General features: G+C 63.1%; 13 protein-coding genes across 13 annotated transcripts; 7 read left to right on the top strand and 6 right to left on the bottom strand.

Moving 5' to 3' along the window:
* Positions 1–49: 49 nt before the first annotated feature.
* Positions 50–1817, top strand: MJAP1_002158 (uncharacterized protein; the record flags this gene model as incomplete). The annotated part of the gene is made up of 2 exons (XM_060266102.1): positions 50–1785; positions 1811–1817. 2 exons carry the CDS (start codon positions 50–52, stop codon positions 1815–1817), a joined length of 1743 nt encoding a protein of 580 aa, XP_060122085.1.
* Positions 1818–1898: 81 nt separating this feature from the next.
* On the bottom strand, positions 1899–3416 carry MJAP1_002157 (uncharacterized protein; the record flags this gene model as incomplete). Its single annotated transcript, XM_060266101.1, has 1 exon — positions 1899–3416. The coding sequence occupies one exon, from the start codon at positions 3414–3416 to the stop codon at positions 1899–1901; it is 1518 nt and encodes a 505-aa protein (XP_060122084.1).
* Positions 3417–3473: 57 nt separating this feature from the next.
* PUS1 (tRNA pseudouridine(38-40) synthase) lies at positions 3474–4969 on the top strand (the record flags this gene model as incomplete). The annotated part of the gene is made up of 3 exons (XM_060266100.1): positions 3474–3637; positions 3660–4796; positions 4819–4969. 3 exons carry the CDS (start codon positions 3474–3476, stop codon positions 4967–4969), a joined length of 1452 nt encoding a protein of 483 aa, XP_060122083.1.
* A 1-nt stretch (position 4970) lies between these two features.
* RTF1 (RNA polymerase-associated protein rtf1) lies at positions 4971–6473 on the bottom strand (the record flags this gene model as incomplete). The annotated part of the gene is made up of 1 exon (XM_060266099.1): positions 4971–6473. The coding sequence occupies one exon, from the start codon at positions 6471–6473 to the stop codon at positions 4971–4973; it is 1503 nt and encodes a 500-aa protein (XP_060122082.1).
* Positions 6474–6559: 86 nt separating this feature from the next.
* Positions 6560–7766, top strand: ARP2 (Arp2/3 complex subunit, actin nucleation center; the record flags this gene model as incomplete). Its single annotated transcript, XM_060266098.1, has 2 exons — positions 6560–6601; positions 6624–7766. 2 exons carry the CDS (start codon positions 6560–6562, stop codon positions 7764–7766), a joined length of 1185 nt encoding a protein of 394 aa, XP_060122081.1.
* Positions 7767–7861: 95 nt separating this feature from the next.
* On the bottom strand, positions 7862–8848 carry MJAP1_002153 (uncharacterized protein; the record flags this gene model as incomplete). Its single annotated transcript, XM_060266097.1, has 1 exon — positions 7862–8848. The coding sequence occupies one exon, from the start codon at positions 8846–8848 to the stop codon at positions 7862–7864; it is 987 nt and encodes a 328-aa protein (XP_060122080.1).
* A 469-nt stretch (positions 8849–9317) lies between these two features.
* MJAP1_002152 (uncharacterized protein) lies at positions 9318–11910 on the top strand (the record flags this gene model as incomplete). The annotated part of the gene is made up of 4 exons (XM_060266096.1): positions 9318–10913; positions 10937–11336; positions 11359–11550; positions 11612–11910. 4 exons carry the CDS (start codon positions 9318–9320, stop codon positions 11908–11910), a joined length of 2487 nt encoding a protein of 828 aa, XP_060122079.1.
* Positions 11911–11928: 18 nt separating this feature from the next.
* Positions 11929–12377, bottom strand: COX6 (Cytochrome c oxidase subunit 6; the record flags this gene model as incomplete). Its single annotated transcript, XM_060266095.1, has 2 exons — positions 11929–12254; positions 12284–12377. 2 exons carry the CDS (start codon positions 12375–12377, stop codon positions 11929–11931), a joined length of 420 nt encoding a protein of 139 aa, XP_060122078.1.
* A 77-nt stretch (positions 12378–12454) lies between these two features.
* MJAP1_002150 (RING-type E3 ubiquitin transferase) lies at positions 12455–16909 on the top strand (the record flags this gene model as incomplete). The annotated part of the gene is made up of 1 exon (XM_060266094.1): positions 12455–16909. The coding sequence occupies one exon, from the start codon at positions 12455–12457 to the stop codon at positions 16907–16909; it is 4455 nt and encodes a 1484-aa protein (XP_060122077.1).
* A 1637-nt stretch (positions 16910–18546) lies between these two features.
* On the bottom strand, positions 18547–20401 carry MJAP1_002149 (uncharacterized protein; the record flags this gene model as incomplete). Its single annotated transcript, XM_060266093.1, has 2 exons — positions 18547–18563; positions 19567–20401. 2 exons carry the CDS (start codon positions 20399–20401, stop codon positions 18547–18549), a joined length of 852 nt encoding a protein of 283 aa, XP_060122076.1.
* A 456-nt stretch (positions 20402–20857) lies between these two features.
* On the top strand, positions 20858–21553 carry YPT52 (GTP-binding protein of the rab/ypt; the record flags this gene model as incomplete). The annotated part of the gene is made up of 3 exons (XM_060266092.1): positions 20858–20919; positions 20952–21071; positions 21094–21553. 3 exons carry the CDS (start codon positions 20858–20860, stop codon positions 21551–21553), a joined length of 642 nt encoding a protein of 213 aa, XP_060122075.1.
* Positions 21554–21570: 17 nt separating this feature from the next.
* pan6 (pantoate--beta-alanine ligase (AMP-forming)) lies at positions 21571–22615 on the bottom strand (the record flags this gene model as incomplete). Its single annotated transcript, XM_060266091.1, has 2 exons — positions 21571–22113; positions 22136–22615. 2 exons carry the CDS (start codon positions 22613–22615, stop codon positions 21571–21573), a joined length of 1023 nt encoding a protein of 340 aa, XP_060122074.1.
* A 96-nt stretch (positions 22616–22711) lies between these two features.
* fma1 (methionyl aminopeptidase) lies at positions 22712–23718 on the top strand (the record flags this gene model as incomplete). The annotated part of the gene is made up of 2 exons (XM_060266090.1): positions 22712–22846; positions 22870–23718. 2 exons carry the CDS (start codon positions 22712–22714, stop codon positions 23716–23718), a joined length of 984 nt encoding a protein of 327 aa, XP_060122073.1.
* Positions 23719–23998: the final 280 nt, after the last annotated feature.

Raw genomic sequence — 23998 nt, 5'->3', positions numbered from 1 at the left:
CTTAGTCCTGGACGCGTCGCTGAGTCAGCAGCGCGCTCTGTTGCGCGCCATGGAGGAGTTGGACGCTGGGACGTCCGGGTGGGCGTTGCTGACGCCTGGCGGTGGCAGCACGCCTGACGGGAGTCATGTATCGATGGATGATGCGCTGCGCCAGTTTTCCGTAGCGTCGAGCGAGGCGCGTCTCGCGTTCCTCGAGGCGCTCCTGCCGCAGTGCAGCGTGCGCGAGCTGTCGCACCTCGAGGCGCTCATTACGCCCCAGCTCAAGGTCGACTTTTTGCAGCGTTTCCCGATGGAAGTCGCGCTGCAGGTGCTGAGCTATATGGACGAGCCGCTCGCGCTGACGCGCGCGGCGGCGGTGAGCAAGACGTGGTACCGCCTCGCGAACGACGAGCACATTTGGGGCACTATGTGCGTGCGCCACGCATACAATACCCAGGCGAAGCTGCGCTGGATGCTTTCTTCGCTGCTCCCCTTGCCGAGCGCGCGCCCCGAGCCGATGGCCGAAGAGCCGCCCCGCCTCGCGCGGCGGCGCTCATTTTTCCAGCTGCTCACGCCCAGCGAAGGCGAAGGGACGTACGCGAACGAGTGCATTTCCTTAAAAGAGTACTTCCAGCTCGCCTACCTTACCGAGCGCAACTGGCTGCACTCCGGACATATGTTAACGCAGTACGCGTCGACGGATCTGGCCGACGCCGATCCCGACCCCAACCGCCGCCTCGCACTGACGTGTTGCGCAATGGACGCCAACTACATTGTGGTCGGTATGACGACGCGCACCGTGTACGTCTTTTCGGCACGCACCGGCGAGCTGATCCGCACGCTCAACGGCCACGAAAGCGGCGTGTGGTGCCTGATGCTCGTGTCCGGCAGCCAGACGACCCCCCCAGCGCTGCCTGGCATCAAAGCCGCGGACGGGATGCTGCGTGCCTTTTGCGACCCCACGCCGAGCGCGCAACTTTCCTTGTCGAACGACGCGCACCACGGCCTGTCGCTTCTCGACGCCGCCGAGGCCGCGCACCTCAGCACGAGCGGGCGCGACGCGGCGATCGGGCGCACGCGCGGCTGGGGCCTGACCGATACGCGCCTCGTCAGCGCGGGCTCCGACCGTTTCCTGCGCGTGTGGAACATGGCGAGCGGCGAGTGCGAGCACGTGTTGCGGGGGCACACGTCGACCATCCGCTGTGTGCAGGTCCTCGAAGGGCGCCCCGTCGCGGTGACAGGCTCGCGCGACGGCACGCTGCGTGTGTGGGACATTGAGCAAGGCCACCTGATGCATGTGCTGGCCGGCCACCAGCACTCGGTGCGGTGCCTCGACACGGCTGGCAACCGCGTCGCGAGCGGGAGCTACGACTTTACGTGTCGCATCTGGGACGTGGACACTGGCAAATGTCTGCACGTCCTCAAAGGGCACCACCTCCAGATCTATGCGATTGCCTTTGACGGGCGGTACGTCGTCGCGGGCAGCAGCGACTCGACGGTGCGTGTGTGGGACGCCGAGAGTGGCGTGTGCCTCGCCGTGTTCCAGGGCTACACGCACGTCGTCGCGCAACTCCAGCTGCACAACGACGTGCTTGCGTCTGGCAGCGGCGATGGCCGCGTGATTGTCTTTTCGCTCAAGACGTTCGAGTGTCTGTACCGGCTGTGTGCGCACGACAGCAGCGTATCGACGCTGCAGATCAACGACAAGTTCCTCGTAACCGGTGGTGCAGACGGCCTCGTGAAGCTATGGGATGCCAAGACCGGCCGCTACCTCCGCCAGCTCTGCGAGCCGTGTGAAACGGTATGGTCCGTCCGCTTTGTGGAGGACAAGTGTGTGATATTATGTACGTCGAAAACGCTCACGCAGGCAAACGCCACGGACGGTGTTCGGTGGAGATTACTTCGTTCCTGCCGCCGGCTTAGCCAAAGTGGAAGCTCGTGCCGCCGTTCGAGTAGCGTGCGCCGGTATCAAAGTTGGCAAAGCCCGGGCCAAAGAGGTCGGCGAGGTTGACACCGTGCATGCCGCCCATGCCGCCCATGCCGCCCATGCCGCCGCCCATACCGCCGCCCATACCGCCCATGCCCATATCCATCTCGTCCATATCGTCGACGCCCGAGTCGTACCTGCGGCGCTGCTGCGGATCGCTGAGCACATTGTACGCCTCGTTGCACAGCTTGAACTTTTCTTCGTCGCCGCCCTTGTCGGGGTGGTGCTTGAGCGATTCTTTGCGGAACGCCTTTTTGATCTCGGGCTCGTTCGCGGTCTTGGACACGCCGAGGATCTTGTAATAGTCCTTCTTCTTGCTGCGCTTTAGGTCGAGCTCGGCCTGGCGCAGCTCGCGGCGCAGCGAGTCGGCTTCGGGCGTGCCGACGCTCTCCTCCATCGCCTTTTTAAAGTCGCGCACTGCATCCTCGTAGTTCTCCTGGCTGAGGTGTGCGCGTGCGCGCGTGCGCAGCGGCTTCGTATAGCCGGGGTCGAGTTCCAGTGCCGTGTCGCAGTCCGCGATGGACGAGGCGTAGTCGCCCGTCTTGGACTTGAGGATCGCGCGGTTCGAGTAGATCACCGCCTTGAACTTTTTCGGCTCCGCGTCGCGCTCCGCGTCCTGGTCGGCGACCTGGAGGATTTCGGCGTACTTGGCGAGCGCCTCCTCCGAGTTGTTCGCCTTGAACGCGGCGTTCGCGGCCTCCTTGAGGGATGCGAGCGCCTTGCACTTGCGCAGGAACTGCTTCACGTCCGCGCGGTCGGGGTCGTTGCGCAGCGCCGCCTGGACCTGGGACACGGCCTTCGCCACGTCGTTGTTCGCCAGCATGACACGCGCACCGAGCAGCAGCGCATCCGTGCTCGTGGGGTCCGCGCGGTACATGTCGGTCGCGACCGAGTGCGCCTGCGAGATCTTGCCGCGCTGCAGGTAGAGTGTCGCGCGCAGCAGCTTCCAGTGCGCCGGGCTCGTCGACTCGGAGAGCTTGGCGATGCGCTGCGCCTGGTCGAGCGCGATCGAGGCGAGCGTCCAGTTCTTTTCTTTGATGTAAGTGTCGAAGCTCGCAAGGTGCTTTTCGATCTCTTGCACCTGCTCGGCGACGTCGCGCGCCTGCGTCTGCTCCGCCGGCGTCGCGCCCGGCGCCTCGGCGGCGGCGCGTGCGCTTTCTGCGGCCGACGACAGCTCGCCGAGGCCGATGTAGCACTTGGCCACACGCGTAAGCGCCTTGGCCGACGGCGCGCCCTGCTTCTGCACCGCAGAGCGTCCGTCGTTGAGCGCATTCTTAAAATCGTTCAAGGCCAAGTACGCCGCACACCGGTTCAACAAAAGGAGCGGTGCGTTCGCACTATCTTGCACGATCGCCTCTGTATATGCCGCAACAGCATCGCGGTAGTTACCCGCTTTAAAGAGCGCATTTCCGCGCTCCTTGGCGGCGTTCGACCCCGCCTCGGAAGACATGCGCGACCTTCGTTTCTACGCGCCGACAAAAGAAGTAGCGTCACGTGGACAATTACCATGGCGAAGCGTGCCGCGGAGGACGGCGCGTCGGGGCAGGAGCCCAAGGTCGCGCGCACGGAGGGCGACGATCCGACACGCGATGCGCAAGGCAGCCGCCTCGCGAAGCGCAAGGTCGCCATCTTTTTCGGCTACTGCGGCTCGGGCTACTCGGGATTGCAAATGTACGTCGCGTTTCTCACCCAGCAACCCCGGCGTGCCAACGATTGAGGGCGATATCTTTGACGCGTTTTGCCGTGCGGGCGCGGTAAGCGAGGAGAATGCCGTGAACCCCAACAAAGTGCAGCTGCAGCGCGCTGCGCGCACCGACCGCGGCGTGCACGCAGCCGGCAACCTACTCACCCTCAAGCTCGTGCTCGAGCCGAGCTCGCTGCCGGAGGGGCAGACGCTCACCGAGTATGTCAATACGCTCCTTCCGCCGCAGGTGCGCATCTGGGGCATGCGGCGCGTGCAGAGCGCGTTCAACGCGCGCACGAGCTGCGACTCGCGCCTGTACGAGTACCTCTTGCCGACCTATGTGTTTCTGCCGCCCAAGCCCTTTTCCTCTATGTGGAAGATGCTGCGCCGGCTGAACGGCGCTGAAGGCGAGAGCGACGTTGCGCCGTGGGACGACCCGGCGGTGCGCGACCTCCCGCTGCTCAACCACCCCTTTTGGAAGGAGCAGGGGTACGAGTCCGACTTCAACGAGGACATGCACGCGAAGCGCAAGTGGCGCATCTCGCAGGACGAGCTCGCGCGCGTGCGCGCGGTCTTTGACGCGTACACCGGCTCGCACAACTTCCACAACTATACCGTCGGCAAAGAGTTTCGCGATCGCAGCGCGCACCGCGTCATGAAAAAGCTGAGCATTTCCGAGCCCAAGATTATCAACGATACCGAGTGGGTCTCGATCAAGTTCCATGGGCAGTCGTTTATGCTGCACCAGATCCGCAAGATGATTGGGCTGCTGGTGCTGATCGGGCGCACCAACGCCCCGGTCTCGCTCATCACCCAGTCGTTTGGGCCGGCGCGCATCCACGTTCCCAAGGCGCCCGGCCTCGGGCTGCTGCTCGTCGAGCCGCACTTTGGGGGGTATAATATCAAGGTTGCGAACAACAACGAGCGCATCGACCGCATGATGGCGCAGCGCACGAGCGCGGGCAAGCCGATCCCCGAGAGCGTCGAAGGCGGCAAGCGCGAGACGGTCGACTTTCACGAGTTCCAGGAGAAGATGGACCAGTTCAAGCAGACGCACGTCTACGACGAGATCCACCGCACCGAGGACGCCACGTCCGAGTTCGCCAAGTGGCTCAACTACCTCGACGTGTTTGTCGGGCCAGATTTGTACGTCTACATGCTCACCCAGCGAGTTCCTCAATCCCGAGGGGCATATTCCCGAGTGTGCGATCCTGCGCCTGGGCGAGCAGCGCCGCGCGCCGGGCGGCCAGCCCAAGGCGCAGGACTCCGACTCCGAGACGGAGGTGGGGGCTACCGATGACCAGGAGCTAGAGGGATAGATTAAAAGTCGCCTAGGTCGATATCGATCGTCGGCACGACCGCCGTGCCGCTCGGCGCAGATGCGAGCGCCGCAGACACCGCGGCCTGGGACACGGGCGCGGCGGCGGCCGTGGGCGCGGGCGCGGCGGCTTGCGCCGCGAGGCGCTTGGCACGCGCCGCGCGGCGCTCCGCCTCCTGGATGCGCTCGCGGTCCTGCCGCCGGTTGCGCTCGTTGATCTGCGCCATGGCGTGCTCGTCGTACCGCACGCCGCTCGCCTGGGGAAGCGACGGCGGGGCACTGCGGCCTGCGCCGCTCGCCTCGGCCGCGGCGCGCAGCTCGCGCTTGCGCACGACAATCTTGCGCACGTCCTCCTCGGTCAGCGGCGTGGCAAGCACTTCCTCGACCGCACGCTGCTTGTCCTGGATCGCCGCGGCGCTGGGAAACTTGGTCGCATTGCCCTTCAGCGCCGCGATCCAGCGCTGCCGCTCCGAGTCGCTGATCGGCTGCGAGCTGACCGGGCGTAGGTCGACACTGTGCTCTTTTCCGTTCCAGTAAAACGAGATGTAGGTGTTGAGGAAACGGCCCGAGTGGTCGTTGCTCACGTCGTAGTACTTTCCGTCGCGCTGCGTCACACTCGTGATCTGGTGGACGCGGTATACGTGCTCCTTACTCCCGTCGGGCCGGTCGCGCATGCCCCACGAGCAGCGGATAAAGCACCCCCGGATCGCCTCGGCGCCCGCCGGGAGGAATACCAAGCGCTCGAGCTCGTCGCGGCCCACGCGGATCGCATTGAGCAGCTCGAGCGACGGCGGCTCGTCCTCCGAGGCGATCAGCACCTCGGACTCGAGCGGCGCGCGCCGCGCCGGCCGGCGCTCTTCGTAGTCCGACTCGCTTTCGTACGCCGAGTCCGAGTCCTCGCGCACGCGGCGGCGGCGCGGCGCGGGCTCGTCGTCGCTCTCGTCCACGCGGCGCGATGCGCCCCGCTGGCGCTCCTGGCGCTTGCGGCGCAGTTCCGAGAGTTTCGACGCTTTGGTCGTCGACGGCCTGCGCGCCGGCGCGTCGGCGTCCGAGTCTGACTCGGCAAACACGTCCTCGTCCTCTGACTCGGCGAACGGATCGTCGAGGTCCTCGAGCTCGCGGCGCGCCATGTCGCGCGAGCGCTTCCGACGTTGCGCGCGCTCCGCCTCGGTCATCTTGCTTTTACGCGACTTGCCCGACGCCGCCTGCTGCGAGCGTACCATCGCGGCGAGCTGCTCGTGCTGATTCTTACGCGAGATCTCATCACGGCGCTGCGCAAGCACCTCTTCGCGCTCCAGCTCGTTCATCGCGAGCAGCTCCTCGCGGTCCTCTTCGTCCTTGTAGATGCCTTCGAGCGGGTACGACATGCCTTTCTCCTCCTCCTCGTCCGAAGAGTCGCCAAGAAGCGTCGAACGGCGCTGCGCGCGCCCCGGCGACGCCGGGGGACTCGACTGCCCCTCGCCAACGAGCGCAATCAGCTCCTCGTCCAGACCGTCTTCCGACATGGCGGCGCGCGTTGAATTGCACGTGGCCCCACGTGGTATGCCCGTGCGGTGCGCCGCGGGCCTTGCTTGTCGCGAGCGGGGTCGAGATGGACGATTCGCGGCCTGTTGTCGTGGACAACGGTACTGGCGTATGTATTTCGACTAACGCAGTTTGTCAAAGTCGGATATGCTGGCTCCAACTTTCCCGAGCACGTCTTTCCGTCGATCGTCGGACGCCCGATTCTGCGCACGGAAGAGCGCGAGTCGATCTCCGCGAGCGGCGTCCAGATCAAGGACCTGATGGTGGGTGACGAGGCCGAGGCGGTGCGCACGTATCTGCAAGTGTCGCAGCCGATGGAGCATGGTGTGGTGAAGGACTTTGAGGATATGCGCCATGTGTGGAACTATACGTTTGACGAAAAGCTGCGCATCGATCCCCGCGGCCGCAAGGTGCTCCTGACCGAGCCGCCGATGAATCCGAAGCGGAACCGCGAGGAGATGTGCAGGATCATGTTTGAAGAGTATGGCTTTGACGGCGTCTATGTCGCGATTCAGGCCGTGCTCACGCTCTACGCCCAGGGTCTCCAGACCGGTGTCGTGGTCGACAGCGGCGACGGTGTAACGCACATTGTGCCGGTGTACGAGGGCTTTGCGATGCCGCACCTCACGCGGCGCCTGGACATTGCCGGCCGCGACGTGACGCGCCACCTCATCAAGCTCCTCTTGCTGCGTGGCTATGCTTTCAACCGCACGGCCGACTTTGAGACCGTGCGCCAGATCAAGGAGAAGTTGTGCTACGTGAGCTACGACTTGAACCTCGACAAGCGGCTCGCGGATGAGACTACGACGCTCGTCGAGAGCTACACGCTCCCGGACGGCCGCGTGATCAAGGTCGGCTCGGAGCGCTTCGAGGCGCCCGAGTGCCTCTTCCAGCCGCACCTCGCGGGCCTCGAGCAGCCGGGCGTTGCGGAAATGCTCTTCCAGACCATCCAGAGTGCCGCGGTGGACGTGCGCGCGGATCTGTACAAGCACATTGTGCTCAGCGGCGGCAGCTCCATGTACCCGGGCCTGCCCAGCCGTCTCGAAAAGGAGATGAAGCAGCTGTATCTCTCACGCGTGCTCCAGGGCGACGGCAGCCGCCTGAACAACTTCAAGATCCGCATCGAGGACCCGCCCAGGAGGAAGCACATGGTCTTCCTCGGCGGCGCGGTGCTCGCGGATATCATGAAGGGCCGCGACAGCTTCTGGATCTCGCGCGAGGAGTGGTACGAGCAGGGGCCGGCGGCGCTCGAGCGCCTCGGACGGAACGCATAGCCAATGTAGAGCAGGCAGCGGGAAATTCGCAGTGCTTTGTACATGTGTGGTGGTCTCTCAAGACAGTTTACAACTCGCTAACGTACACGACCTACTTAATGGCGGAAGTTCTTGGCAATCTCCGACTGCCAGTTGGCCGCACGCTCAAAGCCGTTGCGGTGCGCCTGGAAGTCCTCGACCGCCTGGAAGACCTCGCGCTGAGAGGTCATGACAAACGGCCCGTACTGCACCACGGGGTGGTCCATCGGCTCGCCGGCAATCAGCACATACTGCGCGGGGGCATCGGTGGGGTTCTCGATGCGCACACCGTCCGTGTTGCTCAGCACGAGCTCGGCCTCCTCGGCCGTGTCCGTCTTGCGCGCGGGGTTCGAGAGGACAAGGGTATGGTGAGCGTCGTACAGCTTTTCATTGTCGCCGACCTTCACACTGCCCTTGAGGCCGTACAGGAAGGCGTTCCAGCCGTGGGGGATGTCTTGGAAGATCCAGCCGCCGGGCTGCAGCGTAATGTCCATGTAGTAGCATCCACCGTTCTTGGGCAGGCGCACAGGCGACTCGACGCCGTGGCTCGTGCCAGAGATAACCTTCATCGACCAGCCGTGGCCCTCGGTCTCCTTCGGTTCGGACGACCGGGGGGTCTGCGACGGGATGTTCTTGCCAGAGAACTCCTGGTAGGAGGGGTCGGCGGTCTTGGCCTCGACCGGCAGGTCGATCCAGAGCTGCAGGCCGTGGGGGGTCGGCAGCTTGTTGCCGTGCTCGTCACGGTGCTTGGGCATCTCGGCGTGCATGATACCACGGCCGACCATCATCCACTGCAGGTCGCCGGGGCCGATCGTGCCGCGGTGGCCAGCAAAGTCTTCGTGCTCCATGTTGCCATCCAACATGTAGGTCACCGTCGTCTGGCCACGGTGAGGGTGGTCCGAGAAGCCGGCGCCTTCGCCGACCGTAAACTCATCGAGCATCAAAAAGGGGCTAAAGTTGCGCAGCTGGCGGTTGCCCATGGCGCGGCGCACCTTGGCGCCGACACCTTCGCCTTGCTCAGCAGCGTGCACGGTCTGAACGACCTTGCGAGAGATCTGTTGCATGGTGCGCGTCGTCATATTTTTTGAAATTGTTGCGATGAAGAAGGCCGTGGCCGAAGTGCGCATTTTTATACCTTTCACGTCCACGCCAAAAGTGGCGGCTCGTGCGCACAGTCAGGCGCAGCCGGGGTTACACTTGGAAGAAACACAATTAAGCGGCCTAACAGGTGCAATAGCCAAGTGCACGGGGACAAGCCACGCGGCGTTACGTAAATGAAATACGGCCTACGAGGCCGATTCGCGTGTTCGAAGCGGCCTCGGCCACAAATTTTCCGTGAAGGATTTGCGTCGGACAGACGGCGGGCCTCGTAGGTCGCTTGTCCGTGTCACGCGGCGCCGGGAAGAGGTGGAGGTCTAACACACAACCCGGCCCTACTAGGCTAATTTTCGTGTTAAGCAGGCGGACGGACCCTGCACCGGAAGTTCTACGACGATCGAGATGAGGCGAGGCCAGCAGGTGTCGTGGGCCGATATGGGCGTGATCGCCCAGTCGGTCGCGCGTCTCGGGCAGAGTGTCGTGCTGACACAGCCGCCCCGCGCGGACACTCGCCAGACCGCCGGCCCGTGGCCGACCCAAGGCCCCAAGGACCGGCACACGCCGGTGGCTGAACCGCGGCCGCCGAGCACGCCTTGGCCCTCCAAAGCGCGCGCAAGCGCGCCAAAAAGTGTGCCGAATACCATCCAGATACCAGAGGCTGAGACGCCCGCCACAGCGACAGCACAGGCCGAAGTGGCCGCCGAAAAAGCCGCCGCCGAGCAGGTGGCTGCCGAAAAAGCCGCCGCGCAGCGCGCCGCCGAGGCAGACGCTGCACCCGCGCCAGCCGCGCCGGCTCCCAAGGTCGAATCGCACACTGTCGCCGAGGCGCAGCCGCCACGCCCTGCTGTGCACGAGCGCCCTGTCGCGTCCAGCGCTGTTTCGGACGCCACGGCCCATACCCCCGAGGACGAGTACGATGCGGCGACCGAGGAGCGTGTCGCCCCGCTTCGCGCTGCGCGTGTGCCATCTTCGCGTCTCGGACGTCTCTTGCACTACGGCAGCCTCGGCGCCGGCCTTGCATGGGGCTCTGCCGGTGAATACATGCGCCGTGCGACGTCCGGTTCTTCGGAAACCCCCTCGCCCGTGTTCCTTTCCGAGGCGAATGTCAACCGCTTGGTGGACAAGCTGAGCACGATGCGTGGCGCGGCGCTCAAGCTCGGCCAATTCATGAGCATTCAAGATAGCCACATGCTCCCTCCGCAAGTCGAGGAGGTGATGCTGCGTGTGCAAAACAGTGCGCACTACATGCCTGCGTGGCAGCTCGAGCAGGTCATGCAGGCCGACCTCGGCGATGACTGGCGGACGCACTTTTCCTTGTTCGAGGAGCGTCCGTTTGCCGCTGCCTCGATCGGGCAGGTGCACAGCGCGGTGCTTGCCGATCCCTTCCCTGCGCAGCCGCACATGGCCGGCAAGCGTGTCGCGGTCAAGGTGCAGTTTCCCGGCGTCGCGCAGTCCATTTCCTCAGATTTGTCCAACATCAAGTGGCTGCTGATGGCCTCGGCGCTGCTGCCGAAAGGTCTCTTTTTGGAAAACAGCGTGCGTGTCCTGCAAAAAGAGCTCGAGGAAGAGTGCGACTACACGCGCGAAGCCGAGATGGGCCGCCGCTTTCGTGCGCATGTCGACGCGAGCGCCACAACGCCCGGCGCGCTCCGCCTCGAGGTCCCCGAAGTGGTCGACTCGCTGTGCACGCCACGCGTGCTCACGACCGAGTTTATGCGTGGGCGTCCTCTGACGCACGCCGCGCGCCTCGACCAGGCGACGCGCGACCGCATCGCGCATGCGATCATGGAGCTGAGCCTGCGTGAGCTCTTCGAGTGGCGCTTGATGCAGACCGATCCCAACTGGACCAACTTTTTGTACAGCGAAAAGAACAACAGCATCCAGCTGATCGACTTTGGCGCGTCGCGTCCCTACTCGGCAGAGTTTATGGACATGTGGGTCAGCCTACTGCGCGCCGCCGTGGCCGGCGACCGCGAAGCCTGCGAGAAATGGAGCATTGCGATTGGATACCTGACCGGCGAGGAGTCCGAGGTGCGTTGCCTGGCTAACCACAGAGTATGCGCACCGCGCACCTGGACTCGATGGTCGCTCTTGGCGAGCCGTTCCGCGCGGACGCGCCGGTGCCGTATCCGTTTGCGAACCAAACGATCACCGACCGCGTCCGTGCGCAGATCCCCGTTATGCTGCGCGAGCGCCACCGCCCCCCGCCCCCAGAGACCTACTCGCTGAACAGGAAGCTCAGTGGCGCTTTCCTGCTTTGTGCGCGCCTCGGTGCGAGCGTCGACTGCCGCTCGATGTTTGACCGGGTGACGAGCGACTATGTCTATGCGGGCGGAAGCACGGCCCCCCCGGCCGTGCCGGGCACGCGCCGCAACATGCACAGCATAGCGCGCAGGTTGGCGACGGCGGGCCTGCGTGCCCCCCGCGCGCTGCACACCGTCCCCCACCAGCACCGTGCGTAGCCCGGCTGACCTAGGGATCGGACGCAATATTGGTGATCGCTGGGCCAAGATGGCGCTCAACGACTATGTTGTGCAGCAGGCACAGCACGCCGAGCCCACGCCTCCCAAGCCCAAGTCCCAGCCGACGGCCATGCCCTGGTCTGCCGGCGGTATCCGCACCGAGAGGCCGGGTTCCGTGATGATCCGCGGCGTCGAAGTGCCCATCCGTCCGTCCCCACCTGGCCCCGAGGACTGCTGCATGTCGGGTACGTTGCCTTGCTAACGCAGGCTGTGTCAACTGTGTCTACAATCTCTATGCGGACGATGTCGAGGACTGGAAAGAGGACATCACCAAAGCACGTGCCAAGCTCGAGCACGCCTCGCCCCCTATCACGGTGGACGAGTGGGACACGACCAAGTTTGGCCGTCTCCCCGCACAGGTCGTCGAGCCCGACAAGGAGGCAGCGGCGGAGCGTGCCATTGGCCCCGAGGACCCTGTCCTGAAAGCCTTTATGCACCTCGAGCAGGACATCAAACGCAAGCATCGGCAGTCGCCGAATCAGCGTGAAGCTAATTCCAAGCTATAGTGGTGGTGGCCGCAGTAATTACGACGAGTAGATCTCCTCCTTGAGCGGGACATTGAGCTCCTCACGGACCGACGAGAGGGCGTCCAGGTACTGCTTGTACTGCGAGTCGTTCTCGACCTTGAACTTGAGACCCTCAAAGATGCGAACCGCGAGCGAGAAGTCGTTCACACGCCGGGCGGCGCGGAGGGCGCTCTCGATCACCTCGGGGGAGGGCACAAGGTCGTGCGCAAAGGCATTGTTCAGGCCGCGCTGCGCCTCGAATTGGTCCTCGACACCGTCAAAGAACTTGACAAAGCGCTCGTTGAACTCCTCGAACGACTCGGCATGGTCAGAGTAGGCGCGCACTAACGTCAGAAAAAAAGGGCATACGTACCCTGCACGGCAAGCGGCGCAGCACGCGACATGAGCGCAGCACGCGCACCAGCAGAAGCGGCAGCAACACGGAAAGCGCCAGTGAGAAGAGCCATGGTGGATACGGTGCAAAAAGCCGGGCCGAACCGTCCGCGCCCGCCCGATGTCACGTGCCGATCGACACCTTGTCCTGATGCGCCACGCGTCGGTGCGCGTCGCGGTCGGCGGCGAGGCGCTCGCTACGCGCCTCGCGCTGGAGGCGCCGCGCATCACCAAGCGGCCCCATGGCGCAGTTGCACACGGCACGGGCTTGGTGCAGGTCGCCGCGCAGGGTACGTGCACCGGCCTTGCGCCCGAAGAAGAACGCCTGATCGACGACGCACAGGCCAGCGACAGCGCGCGCGACGCGGCAGGCCTCGAGGGATATAGCAGCTACGTCCAGTTGCGGACAGCAGACGAATGGCAGTCGCGCATGCTGCCAGGCACGCTGGTATCGCCCCAGCACGCCGCATTGGTCGACGTCATGGTGCACGAGACGCGCCTGCTTACGCTCCCGTTGGCACGCACAGAGAGCCATGCGCCGCTCTCGGCATGGATCGTGCAGCTGCTCGAACTGGAGCGCACCGAAATGGTCACAGTCTGTGCGTGGATCGAGTGGACGGACGCTGGGCGATTTTCGCTCACACTCGACGTGTCGCTTCCAGAGGCAGTCCTGGGGCGCCCGCACGCGCCGGATACGACAGATCGCCTGCTCGCGGTCGTCACGGCAATCAATGGCTTGAAGCATGCGCAGACGGCGGCGCCGCAGCCTAGCGACGCAGACCTCGTCTATGCCAGCCTCTGCCGCCGCGAGCTGGACGAGGCGACACGCATGCCGGAAGCGCCACAGCCCCGCGCATTGCACGCACACCTCCTTCCCTTCCAAAAGCGGTCGGTCGCATTCCTGCTCGAGCGCGAAGCGGCGCCGGGCGACCGCAAGCTATTGCAAGGCCTCGGGCCATGGTGGATGCACGTCGATGCCCCGACGCCGCTCTACTTTCACGTCCTCACTGGCGTGCTGACGCTATCGCAGGATTTCGCATCGCACGACGTATGTAGCGCCATGCTGTCGGAGGAGATGGGCCTGGGCAAGACGGTCGAGATCCTGGCGCTGCTGCTGGAACGGCCGGCGCCTCACCGCAATGCCTTGGAGCCGTTCTACGATGTGGCAAACGAGGTGATGGTGCAGCCGGTCGGCACCACGCTCATTGTTGCACCCGAGACGCTGCGGCGTCAATGGCTCGACGAGCTCGCGGCACATGCGCCGTCGCTACGTACCTACTCCTTCCTCGGACACAAGCAGGCCGAGAGCGACGTACGCCGCGCGGGCCACACGTCGTGGACCGAGTGGGCGAAGGAGCTAGACGTGGTCGTCATCTCGTTCGAGACGCTCGCCAAGGAGCTCGCTGTGTCGACCAAGGCGCCCGTGCGGTCGTTACGACGGCCGGCACGCTACGACCGGCCACGCAGCCAACTCGTCCAGCTCGCGTTCTGGCGCGTTGTCATGGACGAGGTCCAGCTCGTGGGTGGCAACGCGGCCAAGACCATTGCCATGGTCCGCCGTGAGGCAAGCATCGCCGTGTCCGGCACGCCGGTGCGCCGCCTCGACGACCTCCGCACCTGTCTTTGGTTCATGGGCTTGATCCGGTCCGCATCGCCCACCAAAGAGTGGCAACGCATCCTGTCGCCGGCGCTTGCGCCGCACCTCGCGCGCGTACTCGAATGGGTCGGCATCCGCCACACCAAGGCGGACGTCGCCCACGAAATGGTGCTGCCGCCGCAGCGCCGCAGTCTCATCCCGGTCGAGTTCACCTACACCGAATCGGCCTTTTACCGCGACGTATACCGCGAGGCGCTCGAGGCGCTCGACATTACGGAGGATGGCGCGCCGCGCTCCGAGACGTGGCAACTCGACACGGGGGCGCTGCGGACGCAGCTCCTCCGCCTGCGGCAAGCATGCACGCATCCGCACGTTGCACTGCGCGCTGGCCACATGCTGGGTGGCGAGTCTGGCGCGACGCACGGCCTCGTAAATCTGCGCAGCATCGACCATGTGCTTACAATGATGCTCGATGGCGCACGGAGCGAGCTGCTGACGCTCCGCCACAATTTTGTGCTTAAGCGCATCTACCGCGCGGCCATTCTGCTCTTTGCGCCGGTGGAAGACCTGCGCACAGCAGCCGTGACGACGCACCCGGACGAGATTGCCTTGCTCGAGTCGCTCGCGACACGCGACCGCCTCGCCCTCGCTCAGCACCAGCTCGAGCTGCTTCTCCCAGAAGTCAATGACCAGCTGGCCAAGCTCGAGAAGGAAATGGACGCAGCGCATGCGCAGGGGCCCTTGTACCAGTTCACCGAGGCGGAACTCGCTGCAGAAGCGGCGTACGAGCGTGCACACAAGCACAGCGACACGCCGTGGTCGGCCGCACCGGATGCGCCGTACGACAAGCTGCGTGCGCGCCAGCAGCACCTCGGTGCGCTCCGCAACCGCATGCGCCATTGGCTGCAGATCCTGCATCGTATCTACCAGTTCTCTGGGCACTGCTTTTACCAAATGGGCGAAGCGCAGCAGGGAAGCAGCGAGGCGCCCGATGCCAAGGCAGAAGGTGCCGTCACCGTCAAGAAAGAAGAGACGGGCCTTCGCGAAAAAGAAGACGCGGCGTACGCAGCCGCCGAGGCCACGCGCCAACGCCTCTTGGCCGATGCGCGCGAATCGGTCGAGCAGTGTGTACGCACCATGCAGCGGCAGCGCACAACGCCACTCGATGAGCTTTCGCCTCGCATCACCATCCATACCCTTGCGGGCCGCAGCGTGCTGGACATGGTCCAGGCGCGGCTCAAGATGCTGCGTGCGCACGCGGCACTGATCGTCGACTGGCGCAACCAAATCATCACGCGCCTCTCCAAACCCGTCAACCGCGAAGTGGACAAGGAGCGCGAAAATGACGACGTCTACGCCGAGAACCTCGACGCACAAATCGAGGCGGAGACGCTCCTGGAAATGTACAGGCCGCTCTTGGCACAGCGCGACGAGCTGCTTAGCGGCCGCATCGCACTCGGTGCGACGGCTCGGCCGCAGCTCTTTGTCGAGTTGGACCGTGCGCTGCGCGTGGTCAAGACGCGTCTTTTTGGTGCTACAGAGGAGGAGGAGGAGGAAAGCGCGCAGCGAGAAGCGCAAAAGCTGCAGCTGGCGCACTTCCAGCGCCTCGATGCGGCACGTAATCAGGTTGCCTTGCATGGCGAGCCGCCGCTGAGCGAGCTTGTAGCGCGTCTGCGCGAGCTGCGAGAGTTGTCGACGCGCGCTGATGAATCGCACCTGCTTGCTTCGGCGCATGCGACTCTGCAAGAGATTCTGCGTACGCAGATGCAGGCAGTGGAGCGTCTGCGCAAAGAGCAAGGTGCCTTTCAAGCGTGTTTCAATGCACGCAGTCTCTACTTTAAGCAAATGCAGGAGCTCTCGGACCAAGTCCAGGACCCCGAGATGCCTGACGGCGCGGTGCCGAGCCTCCTCGCTGCCTTGGCTCAGGAGCGTGCGTGGCGGCAGCGTATCGGCGCCGTCGAAGGCCGCATTCGCTACCTGGTCCACCTCGAGCAGATCCAAGGCGGCAGTGCCGACGACGAGGCGCGGCGTTGCTTTATTTGCACAAACCTCATCGACACGGGTATCCTGACCAATGCCTGCGGTCATCTCTGCTGCCAGTCGTGCTTCTACGCGTGGATGAAGCAAGGCAAGCGCACGTGTCCGATGTGCAAGACGAAACTCGCGCTGAACGACGTGCACCGTGTCGTCTATCGCTCCTCTGTTCCCCAAGGCGAAAGCGAAGGAGGGCACGCGCCCTCCGCATCCCAAGCCTACCGTGTGCTTCCCGATACCCTGCGTTCCGCGATTGAGCGGACTGCCTCGGAAGGACGGTACGGCAGCAAGCTTGATCTCCTTGCCAAGCACCTCGTACATCTGCACCGCACGACCGGCGAAAAAAGCTTGGTATTCTCCTCCTTTTCGCGAGGCCTCGACCTGGTAGCTGAGTCGCTGCGTGCGAATGGCTTGCAGTATGCCCGGCTGGAAGGTGGGGGAAGCAAAAAAGTGGGAGCGACTGTCGAGACTTTTCAGCACTCGCCGCACATCAATATCTTATTGCTGCACAGCGAGGTGCAGTCGGCAGGGCTGAATCTGCTCGCAGCGACACACCTCTTCCTCCTCGAACCCTTGATGAATCATGCCTTGGAACTCCAGGCGATCGGGCGAGTGCATCGCATTGGTCAGACGCGCGCAACGAATGTGTACTGTTACATGGTCAACGATACGGTCGAGCAACGCATTGTAGCACTGGCCACTTCCCGTGCCCAGTGTCTGTACGTCGCGCGGGATGCGGATGCGAATGCGGCTGACGCTATGGATAGTGCCGCGCTCCAGGCACAGCATCTCGAGCACGTCGACGGCGACGTTTCGCGCGAGGCGCGCCGTGGCGACTTGATGGGCTCGACGGATGACCTGCTTGCATGCCTGTTTCAGGAGCATATCCCTGGCGATCCATACGCCGAGAACGAAGCCATGGGCATAGACGAGATGCGCGCACGCCGCATTGCCACATTACAGCCAACCGATTAGTATGTATATGATACATTGGCCCTGCTGCCTCTATGTTCGTGTATCAGAGGAACTGGCGTAAATAAATTCAAGGCAAGACCTTAAGGCAAGACCTTATTGCGATGGCGTAGAACGAGGCTGTGTGTTGTCCCTGCGAGAGCGCGATGCGGATGGGTCCCAAGCGGAGGACGTAGAAAGTGGGAGCGAGTTCGACTTGTCCATGGACATGGAGCCAAACGTTGCACTTGGGTCATTCGGCCCCTGTGTCAGAAAGGGCGAAACTGATTTCGAAAAGGGCGCAGTGAGCACGCCCTGATCGAGGCCCGAGGAAGGAAGCGTACCCCCCTCGAGGGACGACGAGCCAAAGAGCGGATTAGGATTAAGACCATTCATTTCCGACAGTCCCATCCCCAAAATCATGTTGGCTTCGTTCTGGACAGATGAGGTCGAAGCAGTTTCTGAAACAGACTTGCTCATCGTCGACATCGGCGTAGTGATCGGTGCTTGCATGCGAGCTGCCATCTTGGTCATGTCCGAATGATCAACAGCAGGAGACGAAGGAAGCGCTGCGGGAGCAGAGAGAGAACTCATTAGGCCGCCGCCCACGGGGTGAAAGTGAGACTGACTGCTCTCCGTAGTCGTAGAAGGAGCATGGGAGAGGTAGTAGTCTTGGGATAGCGGGGGCATGCTGGTCTGCAAAGGTGGGAATAACGAGACGTTGTTCAACTCCGAACCACGGCCCATGGGATAGTCCTGTGCGGTGACATCCCACGCGCGGTCCACCGAAGAAAACTCGGGCTCATCACGCCCGCCCAGCATTGGGAACGAGTTGGAAGGAAGGTCGCCGTACGTAGCGGAACGCGTCCGCTGCTGTCCGCTCGGCCAAATACCTGCACTCGGTGCCCGATTTCGAGGCGAAGGTGGGGCTAATGAGTCGCGGGGCACTTCCGGTGCGGTTGTCCGATTTAGCACTTGGCCTGGATGCGAGTTGGGGTCGAACCATTCCATAATGTTTGCGCGATCAAACGGCACGGCTGAATCAGACCGAGCCTGGAGCATGACAGGACTAAGCAGTGCCTGGCTGTAAGGAAATCCATAGTCCGCATTGATCGGCGTTCCGTATGTTTGCCAATCGACGTGGGCAGATGACCCGTTGGATGCCGTCTGCATCGACGTATACGCCCCCGATACAGGCACGCCATTCTGGGTCTGGGTCTGATGCTGTACATGGGGGGGTCCGGAAAAGTTCTGTGGAGCAGTTACCGTTGTAGATACCGCTGCCGCTTCTTTGGCTTGAGCTGCCGCCTTGTTCTTGGCCGCATTCTTGCTCTTGGCCTTGCTGCGAGGCTTGTAGCCGGCGCGCGCATATTCTTCCGGAAAGGCATTGCGGAAGCGATCACGAACGTCTGTCGAGCGCCGCTGGTTTTTAAAGGCCGGATCACGGGCAATCAACGCCCAGTGCGACCCGTACAACTTGTAGCCGCGCAGTAATGCGCGATCTTCTTCCTCAGTGAATGGACGTCGTTCCTTCACTTTTCCCTTTTCAAAAATGCTCCGTCCGTCAGGGGCCTTGCCGCGTGATTGATTGCCCCAATGCGTTTTTGCATTGGGATACATCTCATGATAAGAGTCCGGGAAATATGTACGAAAACGATCCTTTAGATCGCCTGGTGTTCTGTCAGAAAAACGAGGCATAAGCTCAGCGTCGGAGAGGATTTGGGTCCAGCTTCCAACGCCATGTTTATTGCAGCCCTCAACCAGGGCTTGCGTCTCATCTTCCGTCCACTTCAGCTTGGCTGGCCGAGAGCCCGAGCTATCGCCGCCTGCCTCCGACGACTCGCTTACGGTCGTGGAAGTCGTCACGCTCATCAAGTCTGTATTATTCAAGCTCTGCTGGCATGCGCAATTTCGCTGAGTGGATTTCGAAGCAGCAACTGGTGGGTGCGAAATCGCACTTGGTAACAACGATATACCAAGAACTAAAGTGCGGACTCTTGAAACACGCAAATCTTGAGCCACCCGGCTATAAAGCTCGATGACGTTGAGGACCCTGAAGACCGGATGCGCGCATAATAAAATCCGATTTCATTGGTCAGAATTTTATTTGAATTTCTCGGGATAACTGTGCAGAAGAGCGAAGGAACTCGTCGTATGTGGCGCTCCGTAGCCAAGGTCCCTGCATATGAGACATGCACAATTAACGAAGATGAATGCAAGATTGACAAACAATTTCGTACCATACCGAATCGGGGTATCGGGGTGGCGTTCTTGCGCAGGGAAGACGCTATGGAATGGTAGGTTAATCTGCACCGCCGGCTTGACGCAAGAGCTCAGCAACGGCCGTGGGAGAAAGGGTCGATGATTGACACGTGTCATCTTTTTCGGCATAACCTCCAGGGTCCTTGTCCCCAGGAATAGGTATTGCGTCAGAGAGCGCAGGTTGCGCTTCGATCGGCGCTTGCTCGCTCGCTGGCGTCTGGGAGGGAGGCGGTGCAGGGTCGCGAGCAGGTGGTTGTTGACTGGCCTGTAAGGAAGCAAGGAGCTGGCGTTAGGAATCATAGAGTGAATACGTACCTGCTGCACTTTCTGAGCCTGTTCCAGCCGCTCCTCGGCAGGGGGTGGTACAGGCTGAGCATGTTGCGTAGAGGGGCTTGCGCCACTCGCCGACCATGGTGAACCAGGCAGGGGCGCAGGCTCCGCAGTGCCGTCGCGCGCGCGCGCCTCGGCCGCGGCCTTGGCCTCGCTGCGGTTCCTCGCGTCGGTCACGAGCGAGACGGTAGCCAAGTCCCAAGCGAATTTCAGCTGCAGCTCGCCCCCCAGGAACGGCGTCTGATTCAGCTGGTCGTGCGCCGCGACGCACGCGCGACTGTCCCAGTACTCAATGAAGCGCGTATTGGCCTTGTCTTTGTACGTCCGGATCTCGCGGATCTCGCCAAAGGGACTAAAGTGGGTACGCATCGCCTCGTCCGTGATGGGCTCGGTGGCATTGCGTACCAAAACAAAAAGGGTCCCCTGGTTCTTTTCGCGGTCGCAGTGCTGCTGCTGATCTTCTTCTTTGGGAAGACTGTAGTGTACATCCAGGATACGCCCGTACATCTTGCGCTGATTCATGTACTCCTTGGCGCGCTCTGCCGCGCGCGTATCAAAGTAGGTGACAAACAGCAAACCACGACGCTGGATCAAATCAAACCATGTCTTGATCGCCCCAAACTCGGCAAACTCCTCTCGGAACTGGTCAACATTCACCTCAAAAGCCACGTTGCGCACAAACAGGGTGCGGCACGGCTTGCTATCTTCAGGCCGGTCCGCGTTGGGGTCCGGCTGATAGACACTCTTGGACGGGCGCGGATGCGCGGGCGTGCGCCGGCCGCGGCCCCCGCGCCGGTCCGGGCGGCGCCGGTCGCCGGGCGGGGACGCCCCATACGGCGGCGTGCCGTTGTACGGCGGCGTGCCGTTGTACGGCGAGCCGGGCATGGGCATACCGAACGGCATGCCCCAAGGCATAGGTGGCATATTACCATACATAGGCTGACCCATTTCTACATTAGTGTCAGTACGCACCTGAAGGATAGGCAGGCATCGGAAACGGAGGGTAGTCTGGCATGCCAAACTGACCGCCGCCCATCGGAGGAAAAGGCATGCCAGGCCATGGGGGATAACTGACAGGATCGGGGGCGCCGTACGGCGCGTAGTTCGCACGCGGATCCGCCGCGGCCGCGGCCGCTGCCGCCGCGGCCGCGCGTCCGCGAGGCAGATGGCGGCCGCTCCCCGGCCCACCGCGGCGACCACCGCGGCCGCCTGGAGCGCCCTCGTACCCTCCGTAAGGATGATGCCGCTTCATGCTCTCCAAGACAAAGGAGACTGCTCTACAACGATGCTGACCGGAAGGCTTTCTCCACGCGAAGCGCAACAAAGAACGGTCGGGGAATTACGCGGGCTTTGCGCCCTTGCCGCTCGCCCCTTGCTGCGATGAGCGGAGTTGTGAGCTTTAAGCTAGTGCTGCTAGGCGAGTCGTCTGTTGGCAAGTCCAGGTAAGCGATTCAGTCCGTGGAGGCTAATGCAGCATTGCGCTGCGCTTTGTCAAGGACCAGTTTGATGATTTCCGCGAGAGCACCATCGGCGCTGCGTTCCTGACGCAGACGGTGCGCCGCGACGACGATACGACGGTCAAGCTCGAGATCTGGTACGTCGCGCCGCTTACGCAGGGACACTGCCGGACAGGAGCGGTACAAGTCGCTTGCGCCGATGTACTATCGCAATGCGCACTGCGCCATTGTGGTGTACGATATCACCGAGGAGGACTCGCTCGAGAACGCCAAGAGCTGGATCCGCGAGCTGCAGCGGCACGCGGATGCGAACATCACCATCGCCTTGGTCGGCAACAAGCTCGACTTGGCCGATGGGCGCCGCGTCATCTCCACCGAGGACGGCGCCAAGTACGCCGAGGCCGAGGGGCTGATGTTTATGGAGACCTCGGCCAAGACCCCCACAAACATCACAGAGCTCTTTGAGGCTGTCGCCAAGAAGCTCCCGCTGGAGCGTGGCATGGGCGCCGCCAAGCGCCCGGCCACGGGTGCCGGCGCCGCGCAGCAGCGTCCTGCAGGCAGCGCGCCGGTGCAGCTGAACAGTGCGCCCCAGGCACGCGAGGATGCATGCACCTGCTAAGTAGCCTTTGTATTCTACTAGTCTAGCGAGAAGCCCAAAAGCAGATTGTCAATAATACGCGTCGCGGGCTTGGCGTCTTTTGCGTCGTTGTGCACCCAAAGCGCACCACTGAGGATCGCGCCGGTGCCCGCGTCCGACGTCAGCTCCTCGAGTGTCGCAGGGTCGTTCAGGCACACGTAGTCGAGCGCGACCTTGGCACGCTTGGCCTCTGCAGGAGTCTGCGCGGCGAGCGCCGCGGCGCCTTGGTCGACCGTGTGGCGCACCGCGGCGAGCGTCGCTTCGATGCGCTCCGAGGCCGGGACGTCTTGCGTGAGGAGCGCTTCCCAGGTGCGCTGGCCGTGCGACAGAGCCTGGTACAGGAGGGGGGCCGCGCCGCGGCCCTCCGTGTCCAGATACGCATTGCGGCTGCTCAGCGCGACCTGGTCCGCTGGGTCGCGCTCGGTGGGGAGCACGCGGACATTCTGGCGCCCGAGGGGGTAGCGGAACAGGAGGTCGTCGACGAGGCGACGCAGCACCATGGCCTGCTGGATATCCTTCTGCCCAAAGTACGCGCGGTCGGGCTGTGTGAGCATAGAGGCGTACCATGACAATGTTGAAGAGCTTCGTGACGACCGTCGCGACGCCGCGGAAAAAGGTGGGGCGCGTCGTACCCTCCATCTGGTGCGAGAGCCCTTTGACCTCGACAAAAGCTCCGATCTGCTTCGCGACTTCCTGTGTGAAGCCGTGGGGGTACATGTCCTTGACGGTCGGCAGCAGGACGACCAGGCGCCCGTCCGCGTTGGCTTTCTGCTGCCGGGCGTGGAGCTTTTCGAGGTCGCCCTCGAGCGTGCGGGGGTAGCTTGACAGGTCCTCGTGCGGCGCAAACTGCGCAGGATTCACAAAGATCGACACGACCGTCATTTCGTTCTCAGCGAGCGACGCATCGACGAGGCCGAGGTGGCCTTCGTGCAGCGCGCCCATCGTCGGCACAAAGCCGACCGTCTGGCGCTGACGCAGCGACTCGTCGCGCCAGGTCCGATAGGACGCAACGTTATCAAAGGTGCGCACAGGTGCGGTATGCATACTCCGTACTCCGCTCATCCAACCGCTGCCCCACACCAAGCGCTGGGCTGCACGGAAGGCTGACATCTACCGCTCTTCCTCCACACGGCGCAAGCGATGAGCGGAATTTTTGATCCGTTTGAAAAGGTGCGCGGCTTCCGCTACTCGGGCGGGGTCGTGGCCGCGTACCCCCTGAGTCCCAAGACCAAGATTCCGCCGTCGATCAAGCGCCCGAACTATGGTCGCGAAGCGGTACGTCGCCCCACTAACGGCAGCTCTTTACCTCGCGCAAAATCAAGGTGAACTCGATCGAGGAGCAGGCGGGCGTGCGCCTTGCCGCGAAGCTCGCGCGCGAGGCATTGGAGGAAGTCGCGGCAAATATCCGGCCGGGTATCACCACTGATGAGCTCGACAAGATCCTTGTGAATGCAGCGATCCAACGCAACTGCTACCCCTCGCCGCTCGGCTACCACGGCTACCCCAAGAGCGTCTGCACCTCGGTGAACGAGGTGATCTGCCACGGCATCCCCGACCAGCGGCCGCTCAAGGACGGCGACCTGCTCAACATTGACGTGACGCTCTTCCACAATGGATTCCACGGCGACCTGAACGCGACTTATCCGGTGGGCGAAAAGGCGGCCAAGGACGAGTCGCTGATGCGTGTCATCCGCACCGCACGCGAGTGCCTCGATGCCGCGATCCAAATTTGTGGGCCGGGCATGCCCTACGCCGAGATTGGCCATGTGATTGCCCCGATTGCAGAGCGCAACGGATGCGCGGTCGTGCGCAACTATACCGGACACGGCATTGGGCGCGTGTTTCACGGACCGCCTACCGTCTTCCACCACCCTACCAAAAAGGCACACGGCATCATGCAGCCGGGCCACATCTTTACGATCGAGCCCATGGTCAACCTGGGCTCGGATTGGCGCGATATGGAATGGCCGGACGACTGGACTATTGCTACGGTCGACGGCGCCTTGTCTGCTGCGGCCGAAGAGACTCTGCTTATTACCGACAACGGCGTCGAGATCCTCACCGCCCAAGGCGGCGCCCGCCGCTTGGACACGACCGAGGCGCGGCAGCGCCAAATGGAGGCGCGCCTCGCACGAGCCGCGACATAGTCACGTGATAGCAGCGGCCGAGGCCGGCCCGACTGGCGACGTTTGCATTTATCATCCACCACCCTTGGTACGTAGCGCCGGCTGACCCAGACAATGCCTGTTGGATCTGTTGCTCCTATCACCGGCAAGCTCCGCAGGAAGTTCTTCTTCGACATCTCGATGGCCCTCGGCGGTGGCACCATCTTCGGCCTCGCCTTCTGGTACGTGCAAAGAAAAAAAACGGCTAACCACAGGTACGGCGTGCACGTTCCCCGCGTGCAGCAGCGTATGTTGACTTGCT

This window comes from Malassezia japonica, chromosome 3 (genome assembly GCF_029542785.1).
Source record: "Malassezia japonica chromosome 3, complete sequence".
NCBI classification, from domain to species: Eukaryota; Fungi; Basidiomycota; class Malasseziomycetes; order Malasseziales; family Malasseziaceae; genus Malassezia; species Malassezia japonica.
Note: the sequence above shows the minus strand (reverse complement) of the source record. Positions and strands in the feature narration are given on the sequence as shown.